The sequence below is a fragment of the Tachyglossus aculeatus genome, chromosome X1 (genome assembly GCF_015852505.1).
Source record: "Tachyglossus aculeatus isolate mTacAcu1 chromosome X1, mTacAcu1.pri, whole genome shotgun sequence".
NCBI lineage: Eukaryota > Metazoa > Chordata > Mammalia > Monotremata > Tachyglossidae > Tachyglossus > Tachyglossus aculeatus.
Window position 1 is genome coordinate 54,621,027 of NC_052101.1, and position 25,312 is coordinate 54,646,338.

Consider the following 25,312-nt stretch of genomic DNA (forward strand, 5'->3'; position numbering starts at 1 on the left):
ACTTCCCTCCTCTCCTCCCCCCCCCCCCCCCCCCCCCCGCCACATTCTGACGTTCCCAGCATGTCGTTTCCGTGGGAAACTTCTCCTCCTCCAATGGAAAGCTCATTAAAGCCTTCGGCATGTGAAGCCCCTGCCAGAACCAGGGAGAGGAATGGTGTTTTTTTGGGGGGGAGGGATGGTCGTGGCCCAAAAAAGGGTTAACAGAAAGCAGCACCATTAGCTTGCCTCCTGTTAACCCTTTGGGCCTGCTCCAGGACTCAATCCCTTCTCTGTTCTGGAGCCCCCTGTGACAGAACCTCAATGACCGCTCCCTGTGAATGGGGCAAATGGGAAACCTCTTGGCAAGGACAACTGATCTGGGGCTCGTTCCCCCCATAAAAACCTAATCTCTAACAGGCCCCTCTTCACCCAGACTCCACTCCATTAACCGCCTCCAGGCAATCGTCGCCCGCATTTCCGTGGGGTGAATGTGGAGAGAACACAAGGCTGCTGGCTTGGAAGATAAATGATGTCGGCTGGCACTGGCTTTGTACCAATCAACTAGCTCACTGGCTCTCCGATGACACAGTGGGTGGGAAAGGCTGAAAGAGGCTCTATACACAAGTTTGGAATTGGCCACAGGCTCTGGAGTTTGTGGGGATGGGAGACTTCCAGGCTCCTGGGACCCCACCCTATGTCACCAATTCTTACTGGCTGAGGGCAGGCAGCAAACTTGGCACCAGTCGCGTAGAAGAAGAAAACCTGGTACCTGTCCAAGCTTGGAGCAACAACAACAACAACTAGGCCAAGGGTCGCATCAGGTGATGAAGTGGTGACTTTAAGCTACAATTCAGGTGGGCCTGAAGGGGCAACTTTGAAAGCGAGGTTGGAGAGTGAAGGCCCAGGAGAGCTTGGGAGAGGGTCGCAGGAAGGCCAGGGAGAGGCCCAGCTGTGGTGGGCCCCCTGCGGCCTGCCTCTAGCATGGCCTAGTGGCAAGTGCACAGGCTTGGAAGTCAGAAGATGTGGGTTCTAATCCCAGTTCTGCCACATCTGCTGTGTGACCCTGGGCAAGTCACTTAGCTTCTTTGCACCTCAGTTACATCATCTGTAAAATAGGGATTAAGACTGTGAGCCCCACGTGGGGACAACCTGATTACGTCATATCTACCCCAGTGCTTAGAACAGTGCTTGGCATGTAGTAAGTGCTTAACAAATACCATCAATATTATCATTGTTATTATTATTGTTATCATTATTATTCCCTAGAATGAAGTCTCTCCCTGTCCCCTGCCTGACCAGGCTGGCTCTTTCCTTGACTCATCTTCCACCCCTTGGGGTCAGCAGCAGGATGGATGTTGGCTGATCAGATTGATCTGATGCATAAGGAGGAGTGTCTGATAATCAACCAACATCCTTGTTGCACTTCTAGGGTAGATAATTAAAAAGAAAATCTCCCCTCCCGGGAATGTACTCGGGGAAAATAAATGCGAATGGGTGTTTGGTTGAAGAGCCGAAAAAACTCGGTGACCAAAGTACAGCAAATTACAGTCAACCGTTCTTCCCACACTCAATGAGGTAAATGATCCCGGGAGTCACTGCACACTGGCCTCAATTCAGAGGGCTGTCTTCCTGGATTCCTGTCATATACTGGGAAGGATGGTTTTATTTCAACAAAAGATGACTGTGATGTACTTGGCTAACACCCAGGATCAGAGAAGTGACAAATGAATATCATCTTGCATTAATGGAGCACCTCCCCTCCAAAGAGCTCAGATGCTCAAACCAGGACAAGAATCGGGCTGAACTCCAGTAGTAAGAATCATAACCCAAGGAAGAAGTCTGTTGAATGTCTGTTCGCGCTCGCCTTAGTTAGCCTTCAAGGGCAGTCGGTTGGATGAACAATGATTTCTGCCAAGCGGGTGGCTGGAACCAGCCTGAACGGTCACAACCTGACCAGAGCTAGCAGGGGATATAAGTGTGGCCCTGTGTCCAGTGGGTCACCGTCCCATGCCACCCCCACATTCCTTCTGGACAGCTCTGTTCTGCTCCACCAAACTTTGCTGATTTAGGATTCTGTGAGAACCCCTTCCAGGATGAAGCTCTGAAAGTCAGTCAGCCTGGAGTATCAGGGGCAGGGATGGGCCCGATCCTCAAAAAGTGTTACAGTCTTGGTCCAAAGATCTAAAGCTGTAACTTCACATGTCTTTCCAGTGCTTAGTACAGTGCCTGGCACATAGTAAGCACTTAACAAATACCATAATTATTTATTTCCCCTACAGAGAGCGAGGCAATCCTAGCCCAGACAAACCCCTATCTTCGAGCTTCTTTTGCCTCCCAAAGTTAGAAGCAAATGCAGTGGCTTCCCCCGCAGAAGTCTAGCTGTGCCCTCCCCGAGTACAGACACAGATAAATCTTTCCTGCTATTGGCTCTGAGCTGCTCAGAAGTGCCATTCAACCTTCTGAAGCATCCAATTTGCATCCAGCTGGGAGAACCAGAATCTCAAACAATTCTGATTTCCTTGGCTGGGAATGGTATTGAATGGGAGGCCTGAAAGGGCTTCATGTGTGGGGCACAGACAGAAAATTTCTCCCTAAGACAGGCACCCTTTATTCAGGGTTTGTGAACAGGTACCACAGACAGGCAAATGGGGGTCAAAGCTTTGACTGCCCATCAGCTTAAACTTGGCAGGACCCAATCTCGAATCCCAGCTGTATTAAACCGTCTGTCTAGAGGCCACAGGATTTGGCTAGAACAGGGGACTGGACCCTACGACTCGCCAGTCACACGAGGCTCTTTTTGCAATCAAATGTGGCTCTCGAATACGGGCGCCTACCCACGGACTTGGCACCGGAAGGGCGGTGCCATTAGCTTCGACTCCAGAGCAAAGAGCTATTCAGGAAGCCGGTCAGGAAATAGCTAGGCCGCCCTGCCCCCTGAGCCAGAAAGGGGCTGAGGGGAAGCCAAGATGGCAGCTCCATGCCCCTCCAGATGGCAGGGTGAGCTCAAGCTGTTTTTGACTCCCCAAATCACTGTGCGCCTCGCCTGCCCACCCATGCCAGTCAAACCGGGCTGGAGTAGTGGAAGAGTTCAGCTGCTGTGGCGGGATCCACAAGCACTTATCACTGCTCCCACACCAGGACTGGAAGCAGTTAAGCAGCGGTGGAGGAAGAAAACATCCAGATGTAATTTCATATTTTCTTTCTTTCTCTCTCTCTCTCCCTCCCTCTCTCATTCTCTCTTTTGTCTCTCCCTCTCACCCCCCTTTTCCTTTATTTACCAGGGAACAAGCCAGCCTTACCAAGTTGTCCCACCCCTTCCTTGCTCAGCTTCTCCTGCTTTCGTTTACAGGGTCCGAGAATTTCCTCTGAATCAGAGTAAATTGCCCTGCAGGCCAGCCCACAAACTCTCGCCTCCTTCCTTCCCTCCTGGATCCAGGGAGCTGCGGAATAGGAGCAGGGCAAAAGCCGGCCTGCAGCCTCCCCTGCCCCTTGTCCCTTTTCCCACCTTTCCTTCTTTTCCCTCTCCTCTTTTCCCTTCTACTCATTCCCTCTGCCTCCTCTTCTTCTCCCACCTTTCCTTTCTCCTCCTACTTCCCCTCTCATCCCCTCCCCTTTCCCATCCCTGCTGGCAGCAACAGCTGTGTCTATGAAGCACCCATGTGGTGCAATCATACCATCATGTTGCATTGTGTATGATCTCATACATCACATAGTGGCCCTAGAGTGTATGGCCCTTTGTACAAAAGCCGCTCACAGGTCTCATTTGGCTTGGCTGTCCTACACAAAAAGGTTGCCAACCCAGTCTAGAAGGTACAGCTAGGGGCCTACGAGAATGCCCACAGGTTGGGAAGCAGGTGAACTGAGGAGCCTGTTGGGCTCCAAGGACCCAGTTCTCAGGGGTCAACCCCCCTCCTAGATGAGGTGGGGTGGGGGAATTACAGTGGCAGTGTTGGGGGTGTGAGAAAGGAAGACCCAGAGACCAACTCCCTCCATCAAACAGTGAAGGACTCTTATAACAAGCTCTGCCCCTCATTCCGAAAGACAGAAGGCTGGGGGCAGCAGCCAAGATGCCTTTCTGGGATTGCTTGACTCCACTCACCCTCTCCCTTGCTGCCACTCTGTCAGTGAACAGTCTTTCCTTGCTCCTTGTGCTTTTGTGGGAGCACCAGGTGATGGTGACACTTCTCATGTAGGGTCAAAACTCATTTCCCTTCAACTCCTGAAGAAAATTCCTCTAAAAACACATTATGCTGCCAGGATGATTTCATCTCTGTTTGACTTGTCATCTAAACACTTTAAATGCTCTAAATTAATTGGCTGGCTTTGGCTGATCACTACTGTTCACCAGCCTGTGGGTAACCTTGCTGACTGGAGCCCACAAGAGAGATGAACACAACCTCTGAGAGGAGACTAGGCCTAACACCCCAGCCTGGAGAGAAGTTAGAACAGATAAAAGAATCATCCTGGATTCGTGAGGAATGGATGTTTGGCTTTCCCTTCACTCTCTGAAATGTTATCGAGTGTTGTGGTGCAGAGCTCAGTCATTATGCGGGCAGAGTGAGTCAGAGTTTATGAGCCTGATGCTCAGAATGAATGCCCCCTTCATAAAGAAGCACCCGGCTGCTAACTGCCACAGCAGGATGGCTCTCAAAATGAAATTTAAATGCAGTGAGACGCTAATTAAGTCCCCAAAGCAGCCTGACTGGTCTTGAGATGCCATTAATAATACATGGTGATTATATAGCACGTTCCACCTGGGAACAATTTTTGAAGGTTATCAGGAGTCAGGTACTGGTCCTACTCTCCTACAGCTCGGGACACTAAGGCAGAGAGAGAGGGGAAGGAACTTGTTCAGAGTGCCACAGGGAGGTGATGGCAGCCCTGGGAAGCGAACCCTGGTCTTCTCACTCTCAGAACTTCTTTCCAGCCACAGGTACCATGGTGGCCGGGGTGACGGCCGAGGGGGAGCAGTACCTGGCGGAAAGGGTCAGACAGCCCTCCGCAGACTCAATCTTCAGCACGTATTGGACTTTTTCCAGCACAGGGCGGCTGACCTGCAAAGCAAAGACACTCCAATGAGAGGCCGGTTGGTTCACGAGCAGGAGGCGTCCTAGAAGGTCCCGTGAACTTGAAGTTGGGGGGGAGGGGGAAAAGTGGGAGGATGATAGTCAAATCAAAACGCCTCCTTCATCTCTTCACTAACTACAATACGGGGAACTTTTGTAGGACCAGTTACGGATGGATGTGAGTTGGGGGCTGGATAAACCTACAAAGCCCGGTCACTTCTCCCTTGCCCTAGCTAGTTACGGTATTTATTAAGCACGTACCATGTACCATGCGCCTTGCTAAGCGGTGGTAGACACAAGATAATCATCAGGTCGGACACAGTCCTCTTCCCTCACTGGACTCAGAATCTAAGGGAGAGGAAGCAGGTGTCTCATCCCCATTCTCAGATGAGAAAACTGAGGCACAGAGTGATTAAGAAACTCGCTCAAGGTCACACAGTGGTCCACTCCCAGTACCATGCCTTTTCCACTAGGCTGCACTGCCTCCCTGCAGAGGGCACCTACACGATGGATCTGTAAAACTCCCCTTCCACCCAACCTCCTGTAGGTTGCCCTGTCTCCCCTAACTCAAATGGAGGACTCAAACCTGGGCTGAGAAAAATCCCCTCCCTGCCTTTTCTTTCCTTCTCTGGGATCTGCTGAGGAGAGACCCACCCCTCCAGGACGTGGCAGTGAGATTCACTAGTGGCAAGCCCAATGCAATGGGCTTTTCGTTCTAAGAAAATGGCACATAGATTGTTGATGGAATGAACTAGAGGACATGGGGATTGGAGGCAGGGGACAGGTCTAGATGACCTATCGAGGCCCCTTTCTACTCTAGGATTCTCTGACTCTTCGATTTAAGATTCCACCACGAGCTGGAATTACCTTCATGCCAGAAACCGTCAACGTGTTCTTCAGCCGGTATTTGCCATCCTTTTGGGGATATGTGTACAGGAGGACATCATTCATCTAGTGGAGGAACAGCCAAAAATCAACTTCCCTTCCATCACGTACTCTGCAACCTAACCACGAAAGCAGGGGCAGTGGAGGTTCCACACCCGACAGGGAAGGCATTCACTTGAGATTCTCATTTGAAGCTGGGAAATTGACATGGTTTAAAGAGACACCACCTAGCTTAGCGTTCCGACCCCCAAAACACTCCTACCTCAAGACTACGGGTTCCTGCGGCGAGGGGGGGGGGGGAGGGGGGTTAATTCTTTAATAGGAAAGAGTAGAGCTTTCCTTTCCTCCATGTCCTGGGGGCTCCAAGGTTCAATTTGGTCCCACTGAATCATTTTTCACTTTCTGTTACTAATTCGTTTCCACATCCTGATCTCTCAGGCACAAGGACAAGAAATCCTGTTGCCTTTTCTTAGATTTTTTGGCATCACAGGAGGAAGACGTCAAAGAGACAAAAGCGCCTTTTAGGCATAACAAATAATAGCACGTCTGTTAGCATTTCAGAGGGTATTTGGGACTGTTTGCATGAGACCAAAAGTTGTTAACAAAACCACTTGACAGTGTCTCTTTAAAGTGTGTGGGAACCAGAGGGGCGGGGATTCCTCTTCATGGGATAAGTGTAGGCGGAGGGTGAAGGGGTGCTATTCAGCGCTAGTGGCAGTGACACAGCAAGGGCTGGGAAGAGCCCGAGCGGATGCAGATGGGTGCTGGGTGAGCTTCGAATGGGAGTCTAATTCTGACCTGCTAGCTGGGATCCCTCTACTAATCCATTCTCGGATCTCCTCTTAAACAGATAAGCAGTGGAGGACATTAGGCCGCTTCAGAGTGGGGCTGGAGTTTGCTACCTGGAGAATCAACTGGAATCAAACCAGGTACAGAACTGTCCTGGGGCAGGGGCGGGAAAGGAAGCTCTGTATCCTTGGGACACCGGTGGGGTTTCTGGAACAGTAACCGTATGCAGTTCAGGGATTTGGAGACTACCATTATTATTATTATTATTATGGTATTTGTTAAGTGCTTACTATGTGCCAGGCACTGTACTAAGCGCTGGGGTGGATACAACAAATCGGGTTGGACACAGTTCCTGTCCCATATGGGGCGCACAGTCTCAATCCCTATTTTACAGATGAGGTAACTGAGGCCCAGAGAAGTGAAGTGACTTGCCCAAGGTCACATAGCAGACAAGTGGCGGAGCTGGGATTGGAACCCATGACCCCAGGCCTGTGTGCTATCCACTACTCCATGCTGCACCTCTACACTCTTGGGAACAGAGGGTCCTCTCCAGCTATAGACATTTCCACTAAGCTCAAATTTCAGGAGGTAAACATCTCAAGGATGCAAACGATTCTTTCTGGAAGGAAACTCTTCTCCCAGTCAGCCTTGCTTGTGTTGGCGGCCATGTGCACAAGGCAAAACCCACATCCATTAAAAACAAAACAAAAAAGTCCCAAACCCACATATTCCTTAGCGGTTTCCTGCTCCCTCTTCACATAAACCAAAAGGGGACTGGCAACGATATGTGATACGGGGTTCTAAAAGCCTGTGCGGCCTTCTTCTGGCGAAGAAAAATTTTGACCAGCTCCATTGTATTGTACTCTACCAAGCGATTAGTACAATGCTCTGCACACAGTAAGTGCTCAATAAATACCAGTGATTGACTGATTGACACTGAGAATGAAACTCGCTCTGTGGACACGCAAGTCACAAAAGGAATTTTCCGATAGAAAAATCCTCTCCCAAAACACACCTAGCTCCGTCCAGACCTGGTTAATTGGTGAGCAGTTTACTCGAGAAGGAATTTTCCCCCTTCTCCCCCTCCCCCCGCCATTGGCTCAGGAATGCAAATGATTTGTATTTAGGGATGGGGGCCTCAATTTTAAAAGGCTGCCAAATTTGTGCTAACGCTCAACACGAGTGAGCATTAGCTCATAATTGTCCCGTGCCAAGAGAACTGGACAGCCCCAGGGAAGTCGGCATTTCATGGACCCAGGCTGGAGGGATAGAGGGGAGCTACTTTCCGCTCACGTGGTTCTCCCCTTACTAGTCCCCTCTTCCTCCCATCAGAGCTGCAAAATGCTGCTTTGCTGAGGAAGACCAAGGTGTTAGCGCAGACCCTGTTTCTGTTTAATGAGACCAGAGCCTCTCTCCTGAGGGTTTCAAAGACCAGAGCAGATGTTGTCTCCTTCATCCTTCCTGTAAGGGGGTCCTGGTGTGGCAGGGAGCAGGTGGCCAAGGCTTGGATTCCCAGCCCACTGGGCGAGCCATTTACTATCCCATCCACTAACGCATCCCCGCTTGGAAATAGGATCTTTTCAAATTTTGGAGCCTCTATTCTCCTAACTGCAAAATGGATCAACTTTCTGGGAATTCCTGAAGTGTACTAGTGTTTTGAGATCTGGAAGCTGTTTCAGATACACAAGTTGTTTCTATTATATTTAAGGACACAACCTTGAGAAGGAAGAAAATACTTTAGGGGTTAGTGGGTGGGGAAGGGGTGAGATTATCTACCTTTGTTCCTTCCCAGAAATACCTGGAATTTCCATCGCCAACATAGCATTCTAGAGCTGCCCAGGACTTTCTATTTGCCTCTTCCGAAGACGCTCGTCATCTTTCTCCCCAGTTAACTAGTGGGGCAAGGGCTCATCACCGCCTTTTCAACCAGTTTTTGTATTGCTCTATAATCCACCCTCCACGCTCACATTAGTACAACTCAGTTGTGCTATCCCACTCGGATTCCCGGTTCATTTGGGCCACTGGGCAGATCTTCCTGCAGAAAGAGAGATTCAACCTGGCCCCAACAGAATCAGGGTCACGGTCAGTGAATCCACTGAAAGCGATTGGCTGGGAAGCACCCAGAATCCAAGGGAGGGCAATCTGATCTCCCAGGCTGGAGAGTTCAGATAGAAGTCCAGTAGTGAAGGGAACCCAGTAGAAGTCACTGTCCAAATCCAACCCTCTGGTGAGGGGAGAACTCCTTCTGTCACTAGCAACAAAAGCAATGCTTCACCCCTGTGGTTTTGACCTCCCTAGATAGAGTCGGCGTGTGGACACCATTGATGTGCCCGCTAAATCCACCAAGCTCCTTGTCAGAGAGGAGACATCAGCTGTTCCTGGGCAGTATCCAGGACAAAAACCCTTCACAAAGAATAAGTAATCAAGGTCACAAAGATTAGCTCATAAAAGGCTCCACCAGGATCTTCCCAGCATGCACCACCTTGCCTTTGTCTCCAAAGCTGGTTTATTTTTATTTATCAATAATGGACGTATTTTCATATCTCTCCCTCCACTCTCTTTCTCTCTCTCTTTTTTTAAGCTGCCTCTAGCGCATAGTGCTGCCATGGCAACCGTGATTAGCATCCCAAGATTTTATTAAACATTAAGGAAGGCTTTGTTTCCTAATTGCCCATCGAGATATTTTCTTTTTCCTTTTCCATACTGCACACAAGGGGAAAAATTAGCTATTAATCTCCAATAGCAGTGTGTTTGTCGTGATTTTGCCACAGAGAAGGGAAGAGAAATATTTCTTGGCTTTCCTTACGAACAAGTAATCAATGGAAAGCCCTGCCTGAAAACCCCCCGATTACTGAAACTTATTGGCAACGAGGTCACAGGGACTGGACTTTCCAGACTGAGAAGATGTCTTCTGTAGGACCTCAAACTTCTTTTGTCCTGTGAGGGCACATTTCCCAACCTTTTTTGCCCAGGACTATGAACTCTAGACTGTAAGAGCCCTGTGGGCAGAAAACGTGTCTATCAACTCTGTTATCTTGTACTTTCCCAAGTGCTAAGTACCATGCTCTGCACACAGTAAACACTCAATAAATACCAGTAATTGATTGATGACTACCCACCAAAATGGCAGGATCTTAGATCTTAGAGGCTATCTCCTGAGACTTAAACTTGGCCCCTAAGCATCCCACCAGCTCAGGTCAGGAAATGCCACCTTAGGTGATTTTTATAGCATAAGCCCACTGCAAATTCACCACAGAACTCCTATGGTCAGCACACTGCCCCCCACTCACAGCCAGGCTCCTGCCCCTCTCTGATGGGTTTCTTTACTTAAGGTCAGGTAGTAGTAGTAGTAATGATGATGATGATGACAATAATAATAATAGTGCTTGTTAAGCACTCACTATGCACCAAGCATTGTACTAAGCACTAGGGTAGCAACGAGATAATCAGATAAGACACAGTCCCTGTCTCACATGAGGATCACGGTCCAAGTGAAAGGGAGAACAGGTGTTGAATCCCCATTTGAAAGGCCAATCAGGTGCCCTGCTCTGCTGAAGAGCTCCTGAGGGAGGTGGGGCAGGAAAACAGCTCTCTAAAGGAAGGACGCTGATTATGGGGGGAAAGTCCTCAGCAGGGTGATTGCCATTAAGATATCGGTACCTTAATATCTTAAGAGCTTAGTATTATGCATATAGGAAGCGCTCAATATTGATACATAGAGTATAAAGCACTCCATATTCGCTCCTACTGAAGAAGGTCATTGTCAATCTCCCCATTTCACTGGTGTGGCAGTGGAGGCCCAGAGAAGCTCAAGGGCTGGTCCTGGGTCGAATCCAGGGAAAGAATTTATCATCCGCCCTGCTGCTCTCCAGACATCCATCATTACCCCAGAAAACCAAGCAGGTGAAGAAAGCGGCCGCAGGAACCAGTAGACTCAGAAGAGGGAAATTTTGAAGAGTTAAGAGACCTCATATTAATCAAAAGCCACACGCTGCTTTTTGCTTTGGATAATTAGTTTGGTAAACGAATGGTAATTTTTACTGCGCCTCTAACCTTCATCCAAGGACCTCAGTTCTTTTTCAAATCTCTCCTTTATGTTTTTTTTTCTTTTTTGTGTGATAATTAGATTGCCATGTGTGTACACCTGCATGCACACCCACACCTGCAAACACACTACATAGCTTGGGTTCTCCTAAATCCAGCAGAAGCCTGGATTGTTGTTCAGAGGGCTAACCCCAAACTCCCAGCCATGGCTATTTCTCCCCCTCCCTTCCAACACAAGCAGGCTTTGTAGAGAAATTCTTGGAAATATGAGATAAGAGATAGTGTCTGACTGGAAGAGTCTCGTAGGCGGGAAGGGGCTGCCAAGTTTAGCAGCCCATTCTGTGCTCTGTGCAAAAAGCCTCCAACACAGACGGCCCTCAGGAAACAGGCGCCCAGCAAAGCACACCAAACATCCTGCCAGGAAGCACCAGATTCAACAATATCATTGGCCAGTAGAAGACTGCTGACTCCAGAACCTTGACAAGTAGCTCTTAGTTAATACACCCACATACAACACATAACAGACCCAGTTCTGCAGAAACACAAGAACTTTCACACACACACACACACACACACCCCAGCACTTATTCTGAACACACACACACACACACACACACACACAAATTACAAATGATAATTTGGTTCAACACAATCGTGGTTTGATCAGCTAAAATTCCTCCTTCTTTTAACAATAAAGACAAGGTGTCCATCCCCACCCATTTACTGACATTTTGAAGCTCGACCTGCAGATCACGGGAATGTTCTAAATCCAACACTTAACTCAGGTAGTGTTGGAGACCCTTAAGTTTCTTGTTCTGGTCTAGAATCTCATCTGGGAAGCTGCAGGCAAAATATGGGAAACTGAACTATCAGTAAGTTGGGGATTTTATAGTCATGAAAGGCCAGCAGATGTTCACATAGCTAACATATTCTGCTGTGGGCATACCCTCCAGTATCCTTCACACTCCCTGACTTTGGAACAGGACTGTTTGATTTCTAGAAAGGGGACATTTTTTGGCTCTCCCTAGATCTCACCATGGTAATGACCCTGTCAGGCCCCATCTCTGGAATGAAGATGAATGAGATACTAGAGAGAGAGAGAAGCAAACTCCTTTTACAGTAAAATTACTGTGTGTTAAGCCCTGAATGTTCTGTTCAGTTGGGTTTCCAGCTACTGTGGGGGGCGAGGTGGGGGAAGGAGTTGGGGAAGCCAATCTAGGGTCTACAGCCAACGTCGGTTTTGAATAGGGGCAACATATCTATTGGTAGAAAGTTGGGCTTCTTTGAAGACTAGTCGGTCATTTAGCCACTGGGCAAAATGATGGCCACGTCAATGCTTCCTTTCTTCCTTCATTTCAGGATGGCCTCCAACTCATGCTCCGGGTGGAAGGGAGGGCAATGGAGAGTGAGATGAAAGGAAGCCAAAGGCAGAGGCCTGGGCTCTTTTCCTGATTGACAGCCTGACCTAGAGACACAGCAATTCCATTGCTGGTGCCTCCATTCCCAGTCTGGAAAAGAGACACAATGGGTTTCATTTCTCCAGCTGCTCATATCCCTTTGGTTTGTGCGTTCCCAGGAAATTTCCTACGGGTCTCAGGGGCCAGGAGGGGTAGGGGGGAGAGGCTACCTTCTCAGGCTCATGGAGCCCGGACTCATCTCTCCACTCGAACTAAACAGTGAGCAACAAGAAGCCAAACTGGGTGGAAGTTCGGGGTCAGAAAAGGGTGTTAAATGACAGGGTTAAATGGATTCTCTTGGAGAGCAAGGATTTGGCAGCTTAATGGGGCTTTGGGGAAGGACTGGAGGGATAAGAAGTCCAGACTGATTTTTTAAACATGAATCTGGAGGGAAAATTATTCACATGTTGAACAAATGGCTGAGTTTGCACAGGGAAAAACCAAAGTTTATTGGAAAAAAAATAAAATCCCAAAGCCACATGTTTCTGATGGGACCAAATGCAAACAGTCACATTTTCAATCCAACAAAAGGGGAATTAGGGACCAGATCTTTTTATTGTTATTTTTCTGGATCAGCTGAAAGCCATTAGTTTGAGTTTATGCAGGCATAGATTTTTGGCTTGAGTGTTCACTTGCTCACATATGCCTCTTGATTGGTTCAAGAACCTGCCTGATTGACGGCGGCAGCCCAGGGTGCCTGCCCTACTCCTATTAGCATTTTACAAGTCCACCTAGTCTCTGGGGCTAGCCAGGAGACTCTTCTTGGTGGCTTGGGATAAAGGGGTAGGGCACTGGTGCTGATGTCCAAGGTTCCTGGGGAGAGAAGGTCCTGGAGCAGGATTAAGAATTCAAAGTTCTTTAGACGTCACCCCCTTCTGCATGACACCCTCCCTGCAAACTGTACGTTGGTACCAAGTGTTGGATGTGCCCTGTACATTTCTCGAAGAGAAAAGGAAGTTCTCTGTGAAAATATCCTTTCAAAACCTACTCTTGTCCTATTCTGAATTGGCCATCGCTAAATTCAATATGACTGGTGAGAACCAGAACCAGAATAGAAGGATAGAACCAGGATAGAACCAGGATCCCTTTGAGATCCAAAGATGTGAGGCAAGATGAACGAGTAGGAAGTGAAAGGTCCTATCTGAACCCCTAGCCCTCATTAAGTGTGGCATCCCAGAAGAGCACATGATGGAGTCTCCCATCAGGAACAAGAGATGAACCTCAGCCCTGAAGCTTCAGGACCAGGAACTTGCACATAATTGATTCTAGTGCTAGTGCCTTTATAATAAATAATGACTGTGGTATTTGTTAAGTGCTTACTATGTTCCAGGCACTGTACTAAGCACTGGTTGGGGGGGGGGGGGGGCGGGGGAAGCAGGCAAATCGGGTTGGACACAGTCCCTATCCCACATAGGGCTCACAGTCTTAATCTCATTTTACAGACGAGGGAACTGAGGCCCAGAGAAGTGGAGTGACTTGCCCAAGGTCACACGGCGGACAAGCGGCAGAGCCGGGATTAGAACCCAGGTCCTTCTGACTCCCAGGCCCGTGCTCTTTCTACTAGGCCATGCTGCACTCTTATCATCCCTCAGGTCATGTTCCTGCTGGGGCACTGAGTGCGGTGAGCGGGATTGCAGCACATTACAAAAGATATGTGCGGTCTTTGCCCATTTCAACCTGTTGTGGGCAGACCTGAGACTAGGACCCAGGTCTTCCGATTCCCAGAGTGGTGTTCTTTCCACTGGACCAACAGCAGTGCTCTTAGGAACATAAGGGCATGAGCCAGGCCATCAGTGAATAAGACCAACGGCCTGTCAGCTGTGTGACTTTGGGTAAGTCACAACTTTTCTGTGCCTCAGTTGCCTCATCTGTAAAATGGGGATTAAGACTGTGAGCCCCACGTGGGACAGCCTGATCACCTTGTATCCCCCCCAGTGCTTAGAACAGTGCTTCACACATAGTAAGCGCTTAAGAAATGTCATCATTATTATTATCTGGCCCAGGGTTCTGTCACCAAAAATGACAACGGGATGCTTAGAGGAGTCATGATAGTTTCCTCAACATTCATCCTCCCTAGGCTTAGGGTTGTTAGAGAAGCAGCGTGGCTTAGTCGAAAGAGCACGGGCTTGGGAGTCAGAGGTCGTGGGTTCTAATTCCGGCTCTGCCACTTCTCAGCTGTGTGACTTTGGGCAAGTCAGTTAACTTCTCTGCGCCTCAATTACCTCACCTGTAAAATTTGGATTAAGACTGTGAGTCCCACATGGGACAACCTGATAACCTTGCATCTATCCCAGCACTTAGAACAGTGCTCGGCACATAGTAAGCGCTTAACAAATACCATTATTATTATTACTATCTAGCATCTTTTACCTCGAGTCACCTATTATGGACATCCTGTCCATGAATTTATCCAAACTTCTATTGAACCTACTGCCTCCACAATTTATTTTAACAAATTACATCTTTACATCTGTGTGAAGAGTTTTTCCTTGTGCTCGGTTTGAAACTACCACCTTTACGTTGCAATAGTTGCCCCCCCTCCCGCCACCAATGGGATCTTATGAACAATAATTCTTCTGGGTTTGCCCTGTGCATGCCCTTCATTATTTTATAAACTACAATCATAGTCCCTTTTCAGTCTTTGTCTTTCATATGGAAGAGTCTTAATACTTTTAGACTATTCCCATGGCTTAATGGATAGAGCATGGGCCTGGGAGTCAGAAGGTCAGGGGTTCTAATCCTGGCTCTGCCACGCATCTGCTGTGTGACCTTGGGCAAGTCACCTCACTTCTCTGGGCCTCAGTTACCTCATCCGTAAAATACAGATTGAGACTGTGAGCCCCAGGTAGGACCCCGATTTACTTGTATCCACCCCAGCGCTTAATACAGTGCCTGGCACACAGTAAGCCTTAACAAATACCACAGTTATATTACAGCTTCTTCATCTTCTTAGAGGGTATCACCTTAGTTGCCATTCTCTGTACTTTCTCCAGCTCTATTATGTTCATCCTTATGACCAGAAGTTTACACGGTGTGTGGGCGCACCGTGGTTTTACACAGAGACAAAACCATGCCTTTTGTCTTGATTTGTAATAATCATAATGATAATAATAATAATGATTGTGGTATTCATTAAGCACTTACTATGTGCCGAACACTGTACTAAGCGCTGGGGTAAGGTACAAGATAATCAGGTCCCATATGAGGCTCACAGTCTAAGTAGGAGGGAGAAGAGGTACTGAAACTCCATTTTTGCAGATGAGGGAACCGCAGCACAGAGAAGTTAAGTGACTTGCCCAAGGTCATACAGCATGTCCATGATGAAGCCAGGATTAGAACTCAGGCCCTCTGACTCCTAGACCTAAGCTCTTTTCACCAGGCCACATTGCTTCTACCCGCTTCCTGATGCCATTTGGCCAAGGCAGGCAAATCCTGAGATACGTTGCTCAACTCTGACACTTTGCTTCCCATTGGGCTCAAAAACAAACACATGTCCTGTGTCTACGAGGCTCTCTCATATCACCCACAACTGACGTAAAGTTGCTACCATTCTGTGAGGGCAGCGGAAGCGGGATCGAGGAGGCAGCCACTTCAGACTACTTCTTACCCCTAGAGTACCAGGTCATTGTGCAAAAGAGGAAATGAATTTCTCCCCAGCCTTCTTTGTTCCTGCCATTTAACCTTGGCAGGGATACTCACTGCATGGACAGTGTTGCTACCCGCAGAGCGTCTGCCTAATTCCTTGGGTCTCACAGCTGCTTTTGGCTGCGGCCTCTGTTATGCTCTGAGAAAGCGCCAGCGTCCTTACCAAGAACAAATGCCGAGGGTGTTGGTTCTTCCCTGTCACTTTCATCAGTGTGCCTTCTTTCAGGAATTCCTGGGGAAAGAAACAGGGGAGCGTTAGGGGCAGGGAACGTGTCTGCTAGTTCTGCTGTATTGTCCTCTTCCAAGAGCTTAGTACAATGCTCTGCACATAGTAAGCGCACAATAAATACCACAGTCTCCACATGGGATGGTCTCCCCTCTCATGCAGCTGACCTGCCTGTGAAGACCAGATAATGGGGGAGAGGGATGTGGGCAAAGATTCTCTCCACATCGTCCAGGTCCCAATAGTCAGACAGGCACTTTGGGAAGAGCATTAACTTTCCCCTACCCCACAACACTGGGGCGCTCATTAGAGTCCTGGAAGCCCCAACACCTAAGTTTACCGCCCCTTTCCCCCCAGCAAACCAAACAGCTGGCCTTCTGAAAATGATTTATGTTCCCCTAGAAGAGGTGAGAAGTTAGCTTAAATCAAGCCTGGTGAAAAAAAGAAAACTATTCTTTTAAAATGGAGAACCAGCCCGCAGGGCGCTGGTTTCTGTTCATATGAAAACATTACGCAAACTAAGTGGTACCAGCCCTGACCCCGGGGAATTATACAAGTCACAACCCAGGGCCCTTTCCCCTCTACTCAAGGCATTTTGCCAGACAGAACAAGGGCTCCCAGCCTTTCCCTCCTCACCATGGCTCTGGCCAAAGCCAGCCCAGCCCAGGCCCGGGCCGTAAACACCACCTGTAGCCAGGCGGTCTGAAATCTCACCCCATGCACAGACAGAAATAAAACTGGCCGAAAACAATGTCCTTATCAGAGACTCAGCTACTGCACTCACCCTTCCTGGCTGGAGGAGATTGCTCTGCCCCCTGACACTGTGTTCAATGTGTACCAACTTCTGCAAGTTTTCCTGAGAGAGACAGAATGAAAAGGCAGGAGTTAAGAGTGGCCAGAGAAGGGGGAGCGGGCCTTCTCCTTCACCCCGGCTACTCTTTATTAAGGGCCGACCTGGCTCAGGGCTGCACCCGTGCCTCTCTGAGCCAGAAGAGAGGCTTGCCATAGGGAATGAGCTATGCAGGCTGGAAAATAGAGTAAAACCCAGAAGTCCCAGAGGCCGGAGTTTCTAGTGACAAGGGACTTGGTTTTGGGAAAGTGGGAAGCAGACAGGGGAGGGAGAGAGAGTGGGGGTTTGGAGACTGGTGAAGTGAGAGGAAGGTGGAGAGAGAGAAAGGGAGCAAGAAAATATGGGGAAAGAGAGAAGGGTGTGCAGCAAGTTCTTTCAACACAACCGAACCTCCAAATGAAGAGAGAGTTTGGAATTATTAGTGAAGGATCTATCTACTGTCACTATTGACACAGCCTACTGTGTGCAGAGTACTACATTAAGCACTTGAGAACATACGATGGAAGTAAATAATACAGTCCCTGGAGTCAAGGAGCTTACAATCTGAGGGAAAGACAAGTGGACACAATTGCCCAACATACAATCGGTTAAAGAGTAAGAGCCAAGATATGAATGATAAAAAGAAAAGCAGACAATTACATTAATGAAGAAATAGTAAACAAATATTCACAGGTGTTCAAGAGGAACGGCATGACCACAACGGCAGGGATTAATCTTTCCCTCTCTCTGAATATCTAGAGATAAAGATATAGACATAGGAAATTGGGGTCACCCCTTAGGAGTACTCTGATCGGCTCAGAGATGGCTTTCAGACTAGGAGGGTAGGGCCACGGGAGGAGCGGAAGCAGGATCGGCAAGGAATACATCCAACAACTCTGTTATATTATACTCTCTCAAACACTTAGTACAGTGCTCTAGATAAAGTAAGTGCTCCAATAAATACTGCTGGTTGATTGACTGACTGATCCAGTCAGGGGAAAGGGCTGGGGAAGGAAGAGGAAAGACAGGGATGCTGAGAAGGAAGGAAGATTGAGGCCTGAGAGCCTGGATTCAATAGGACAACTCAGGGAGAGAAGACTGACAGAGCTGCTCTCTGAGGAAAGTTCAGCAGCAGCAGAGTGAGCTGGAGCAGGGACAGAGATTGCTGAGGTAGTAGAAAAACTCCCAGGAACAGAGTCAGGGAGAGGGCAGGAGCAGAGGAGGATGCAGAGACTAGATACAAGAGAGCAGGGAGTCCTCAGAGCAGATTGGGTATTTCTACCTGTTGGCTCATAGAAGAGGGATATGCATGGGGGAGAAGTGAGTGAGTGAGTGAGTGAGTGAGTGTGTGTGTGTGTGTGTGTGTGTGTGTGTGTGTGTGTGTGTTGGAGGGGTGGGGCATTATGAACAGCCTAGAGAGATGTGGAGGACTGAAGAAACTGTGATTGGGGGAAGATTCTATGACTAACATTCAACTTGCTCTGAAAGACCTTAGCATCGTATATAGGAAGAATCAGTGCTTCATATCTACAATCAATAAAGTAGTAGATTGGCACCAGGCATGCTATGCTACACTCAGTTACATATACTCCCAAACTCTTCCCCACAGCCGGCTCCATCACCTTGCCACCCTGACCTCTCAACCCTGAGAACTGGTTGGATTTTAGACACTGGTGCAGGAGCAGATATTAGTATTTTGGCAGATCCTTGCCTGTCGCTGGGGGATGTGTCTGGCCCTGGGGCAAACAAGACAGGAGCTGTGAGGGTGTCTAGATTTGTGGCAGGAGTCCCCTCAAAATCATGCTAGCTTTCACATCACGTTTTGCCCCATTTAAGCCCTGTACTCCCATTGCTGACAAAATGAGCAACCTTATGTTTCGACAAGCTGGGGTGTTGTGACATGGCTTGAGCCTGCTACAGCCCAGAAACACCAATGCATCTCAGATTGTGAACCTCTGCTCTGTCTGGGAGAGGTCTTGCTCGCTGTGGGCAGGGAATATGTCTGTTTATTGTTCTATTGTACTCTCCCAAGCGCTTAGTACAGTGCTCTGTATGCAGTAAGCGCACAATAAATATGATTGAATAAACAAATTAAAATGACAAATATGTTTAAGGTTCTTCTGGGGAACCATACCCTGAAGAAGTGCAAATAATTAGTGGCCTGATCCCTGAAAAAATAAATATTGCATCTCATTTGTAAACAGCAGGACTGATCAGGCAGCCACCGAGTCAGTGTGAGGAACTGGATCTGGGTTTTAATCCTGCTCTGCCACTTGTCTGCTGTGTGACCTAGGGCCTTTTTATCTTGTATCGACCCCAGTGCCAGTGTCTGGCACATAGTAAGTGCTTAACAAATGCCATTAAAAACAAACAAAAAACTGAAGCCTATGCAGTACATATCCCTGGATTTGGTTTGCTTCTTGAATTTGCATTCTCTTAAGCTCCTCTCTAGACTGTAAGCTCCCTGTGGGCAGGGAATGTGTCTACCAACTCTGTTATATTGTACTCTCCCAAGCGCTTAGTACATTGCTCTGCACACAGGAAGCACTCAATAAATACCACTGACATTGTATTGGTCTAGCAGTTTTAAGCAGCTTATATTTTCTAGAGGAAAGTTGTGAATCTAAGCAAGGAATCGGGGTTGGCATCTGTTCACCTCCTGTAAACAACATAGTACTTACTATGTGCCAGGCACTGTTCTAAGTGCTGGGGTAGATACAAGGTAATCAGGTTGGACAGAGCCCACGTGCCACATGGGACTCACAGTCTTAGTCCCCATTTTACAGATGAGGTACCTGAGGCACAGAGAAATTAAGGGACTTGCCCAAGGTCTCATTGCAGGAAGTGGCGGAGCTGGGATTAGACCCCAGGTCCTTCTGACTCCCAGGCCCGGGCTCTATTCACAGGGCCACGCTGTTTCTCTGCAACTCTCTCTTTTGCAGTGAAGGAGTAAAAAGCCAGCGATCTGCATTTGAAAGTTGGGAAAAGGAAGGGATCCTCCAAAATCTCACAGTCATGGATACTGGAACTACAAAGAAACATTTCTGGATTGAAGAGATTTACAACAATAGTGAATGGTTTACAACTGTTCTTATGTTCCAACCACAATATTACATAAGAACGGGAGTCAAGAGACCTGGATTCTAGTTGTTGCTGTGCCGGTGACTTGCAGGGTGACTCCGGGTAAGTCAGTTGACCTTTTTGGGCCCCAGTTTCCCCATTTATTGTCTTCACAGGGAATGGCTTGCAGATCAACTTGGTAGCCACCCTAAAAGGCTGAGAATTCTTTTGAAGTAGATGAGGGGAAAGATTTTATTAATTTGGGCTTTAAGGCAATGATCAGTAACCCCTGATCGAAGTGATCAAAGACACTCTGCCAGCACTCTCCCTCCCATTTATCCACTCTCTTTTCCTACTACATCTCAGGGCATGCTCTTCATTCCTCTCAAGCTAGCCTACTCACTGAGCCTCATTCTCTCCTTCCTCTGACCTCTTGCTCATGTCATTTCCTTGACAGTGCTCTGCACAAAGAAAGCACTCAATAAATACCAGTAATTGATTGGTGGGTTGGCACTCCTTCCCCCCACAATTCTGACAGTCCATAGCTCTTCCCTTCTTCAAAGACCTTACAAAATCACATCTCCAGGGGGCCCTCCCCAATACATTTCTACATTTCTAATCTCTAATACATTTCTAATACATTTCTAATCTCCTCAGTTTAGAAATCTCCCCTTCTAGACTGTGAGCCCACTGTTGGGTAGGGAGTGTCTCTATATGTTGCCAACTTGTACTTCCCAAGCACTTAGTACAGTGCTCTGCACACAGTAAGCACTCAATAAATACGATTGATTGATTATAGCCCCCACAACTTGAGCACTTCCCTGTCACCTAAGTACTCACAACCTCCTGTAGCACTTATGTATCTACCTCACATACTCCATTACTTAAGCACCAACTCAGGTACACATCCCTCCTTTTCCCATCTTCCTCCTATCTATAGTTCATTTTACTGTCTTCCCCGCTAGCTTGTAAACTCCTGGAGAGTAAGGACTGCCTCTACTTACTGTATACTATCTCCTATGCAGTTAGTACAGTGCTCTACACACAACAGGCACTTAATAGATATTACTGATTGATAGAATGCCTTAGTTCTTCTTTGAAGGGACATATAAACTGAGGTATGTGAAAGGCTGAGGGGGCCAGGTTTCACAAAATAGAATTAAGGGGTGATATCAGTATGTTTACAACCCATTTGTTTGGTCTGGGGACATTCCACCAGGGTAAATTTACAAACCCTTTAACATAGGGGAGAATATTATTACTGTCACTACCATTACTACTACTACTAATAGCCCCCAACCCCGAATTAATCAAAGATGGTATCCAGAGACTGGAGTTTCTGTGATCCATTTCCAAATTTCTGAAGCAGCTTCCAAAGTCTGGAAATCCTTCTGCATTTTCCTTCAATTCACAAGTCAGCACACAGGGAACAAAGGGGAAAAAGAAAAATCGAATTCAAACAACTTGCCCTGAAGAAGTCTTGCAAGGCCAAGACCCATCTGGGACTCTCTACTATCCCCTTTGTTAAGGATTTTGATGTTTGGCATTTTGGCATGAAAACTCCCTGAGGACAGAAATTCCCACATGCTATCAGCAGTTGCAGTTGGGAACTCTGGAGGATTACATTCCTGGGTAGCAGTGTGTGGAACCTCAGAAGACTGCTAAAGACTTTTTCTGCTGGTTCAACATTGTGAACAGCTGGGGGAGGGGAGGGAAAGGATGTTGGTATTTTTGTTTTCAGGGTCTCTAAGTGATATGACAAATGAGGCCACCAGGAGGTCAAATGCCGGTGAAAAAACCCAGCCGCCTCCCTCTGATGATAACTCAAGACTAAAAAATGAGCCCATGGAGAAACCTGGATAATTTTTGTTGTAATTCACAGCTGCTCTCAGTGCTGCCCATGCTGTCTGAAGAGCTGGCATCCCAAACCTCAACAGTAATTCCTGATTTCACAACAGCTCTACTTGTCAGGTTGGTAAGGTACTACTGAATCCTGAGTAGTTGTGGTTAGGGAATCTAACTCACTGGGGACTGTTTCATAGGAAAAACAGTGCGTGCATCTCTCCGCACCTTTGACAGCAGCTCCATGGCAGGAGGGCAGTTACTATTCTGTTTATTTTATTTTGTTAATATGTTTTGTTGTCTGTCTCCCCCTTCTAGACTGTGAGCCCGTTGTTGGGTAGGGACCATCTCTATATGTTGCCAACTTGTACTTCCCAAGCGCTTAGTACAGTGCTCTGCACACAGTAAGCACTCAATAAATACGATTGAATGAATGAATCAAAATACCAGTCCATTGAACTCTATCTTTCCTGGCCTCTTTTCCAATTACACACATGGAAAAATTGACATTACAACAACTGGGGTGGGTTTTAGGTGCTTACTATATGTTAAGCACTGTGCTAAGCCCTGGGGTAGACACAGTCCACGTCCCACCCGAGGTTCACAGTCTAAAGCGTGGGCAAACAGGTACTGAATCCCCATTTTACAGATGAGGAAATTGAGGCACAGAGAAGTTAATGACTTGCCCAAGGTCACACAGCAGACAAGTAATGGAGCCAGGATTAGGACCCAGGCCTCCTGAATTCCACTCCTGTGCTCTATCCACTAGACCACACTGCCTTTTAAAGAAGTGGTCAGAGGAGAATTTACTTCTCCAGTGTCCTGTGCAGTGTCAGAATAGAAGCAGTGTGGCTTAGTGGAAAGAACCCAGGCTTGGAAATCAGAGGTTGTGGGTTCTAATTCTGGCTCTGTCACTTATCAGCTGTGTGACTTTGGGCAAGTCACTTAACTTCTCTGTGCCTCAGTTACCTCATTTGTAAAATGGGGATTAAGACTGTGAGCCCCACGTGGGACAACCTAATTACTTTGTATCCATTCCAGTGCTTAGAACAGTGCTTGGCGCATATTAAGAGCTTAACAAATACCATCATCATCAACAGGTCACCATTTCAGACTCAGTGTGTACTAACAGTGTGGCCTAGTGGCAAGAGCACAGGCCTGGGAGTCCGAGGACGTGGGTTCTAATCCCGGCTCTGCCACGGGTCTGCTGTGTGACCTTGGGCAAGTCACTTAACTTCTCTGTGCCTCAGTTTCCTCATCTGTAATGTGTGGATTAATCCTACTCCCTCCTACTGAGAGTACCATATGAGATGCGGACTCTGTCCAACCTGCTTAATCTGTATCTACCCCAGCGCTTAGAACAGTGTGTGGCACATAGTAAGTGCTTAACAAGTACCAAATTATTATTATTATCAGAAAATTTGAATGAAATGCTCCCTCAGTAGGCTCCCTCCCTTCTAGGCCACAATGCCCAGAGAGTGAAGGGTTTGGAGCTGCTGCCAACCACTTTCACCAGATCTGGCACTTGTGTTGGTCTAGGAGCAGCCTGGCAATGTAGATGGCTGTAATACCTTTGCCACACTCTGACAGGACAGGAGTGTGGGGCATGATAATACCCAAACCCTCATGGTCTCTAGGAATAAGAGCAGCTATCTCTCAGTGCAGGAGACAGTTGAGACTTAGGCCTCCATTAAGCCTCTATTATTTTGTGGGTTACTTTGTCGTTAACAGAAAGAAGTAGTAAGAATCAGACACCGCATATTGGATTGTTGTACTACTCTCACAGCTGACTGGCTCCAGCAGAGAGAAATGAGAATCCATGTGGCTTGGTAGATAAAGCATGGGCCTAGGAGTCAGAAGGAACCAGGTCAAACCTCTTAGTCTATGGAGAGCAGGGGCTGGGTCCAATAAATTCGTTGTGGACAGGGAATGTATCTGTTTATTGTTCTACTGTACTCTCCCAAGTGCTTTGCACACAGTAAGTGCTCAAAAAGTACAACTGAATGAGTGTTTACATTGTATTTACCTCAGTGCTTAATACAGTCCACGGCACAAAGTGCTCAACAAATATAATAATAATAACAATAAATCCAGTTGCAATGTTGAGCTGTGTGAATTGTCAACTTGATTGTTATCACTCTGCCGGGCACCCAAAGGAAAATATTAGGTGGCCAGAAGTGTCATTTCTTTAGAAGGAGGCTCCATGAAGGTGGAGACCTTATCTTTGAAATGTTCTCTAAGCCCCTAGATTAGAGTTTTCCCACCTTGTTATTTTAGAGCACCACTCAGGGCATTCTGGTCTCTACCCTATAAGACCATAAGCTCCTTATGGGCAGGGAACATGCCTACCAACTCTGTTATACTGTACTCCCACAAGTGCTTAGTCTCTGCACACAGTAGTTGCTCAATAAATACCATTAAGAAGCAGTGTGGCTTAGTGGAAAGAGCGCGGGCTTGGGAGTCAGAGGTCATGGGTTCTAATTCCGGCTCCGCCACTTATCAGCTGTGTGACTTTGGGCAAGTCACTTAACTTCTCTGTGCCTCAGCTACCTCATCTGTAAAATGGGGATTAAGACTGTGAGCCCCAGTGCTTAGAACAGTGCTTGGCACATAGTAAGCGCTTAACAAATACCATTATTATTATTATTGATTGGTTGAATGATCCTGTATCCCTGGAGGCTCTCTGTTAGGAAAGGGGATTCAGACTAAGAATGCAGGGCTAAAGCAACATGTATATTAGGAACAAAATAGAAACCTACATCTTCAAGAATACAGCAGGCTTTATGAGTATATAGCCTTTCATAATTAAAAGCCCCCAGAGTTAACTAAAGCAGACATATTAACAAACTCTTTAGTAAGCCATGCCACTTCTACTAGATTGAAAAGCTATCCCCATGCTTCACGAATATCATCACTGCTACTACTCCTACCCAATTTGCTTTTATCCACCCCAGCGCTTAGTACAGTGCCTGGCACATAGTAAGCACTTAAATACCACAATTATTATTTACTACCACTACTACTATTAGAATGGTAGGTTGTACTGTCAATGGTGATTGGAAAGAATCCATGAGAAATTATTTCAGCTGAGAAGAATGATTAGAAAGAGCTCCAAACATCTATCAAATGAGGGAGGATAACATTGCAAACTTCTCTAGATACACCATTCAGAAACCCATTTAAAACTACAAAATGAAATTACTTTAAAAATTCATTAACTAGCCCTTATTGCTAACAACCAACCGTCCTTTTAACCTGGAGGGAGGGACTTAGTTTAAACAAGTAACCCAAATCCTAAATAAAATTAGCTCATGCTAATCAACCATGAATAGGAATTGAGAAGTTAATTCATTCAATTGCATTTATTGAACACTTACTGTGTTTAGAGCACTGTACTAAGTGCTTAGTTCGTTGCTCAAACACATACATTGCCAAGATCCGCCCTTTCCTCTCCATCCCAACCGCTACCCTGCTCATTCAAGCTCTCATCCTA

General features: G+C 47.2%; 1 protein-coding gene across 1 annotated transcript in view; it reads right to left on the bottom strand.

The window, feature by feature from the left end:
* FGD5 (FYVE, RhoGEF and PH domain containing 5) overlaps positions 1 to 25,312 on the bottom strand; it is a 173,244-nt gene that overhangs the window by 19,532 nt on the left and 128,400 nt on the right. Inside the window, exons 11-14 of the mRNA XM_038740647.1 lie at positions 16,873 to 16,944; positions 16,029 to 16,097; positions 5,913 to 5,996; positions 4,954 to 5,033 (exon numbers count right to left, since the gene is read on the bottom strand). Of these exons, the coding sequence (XP_038596575.1) occupies positions 4,954 to 5,033; positions 5,913 to 5,996; positions 16,029 to 16,097; positions 16,873 to 16,944 (305 nt within the window). The remainder of the gene's footprint in view (positions 1 to 4,953; positions 5,034 to 5,912; positions 5,997 to 16,028; positions 16,098 to 16,872; positions 16,945 to 25,312) is intronic.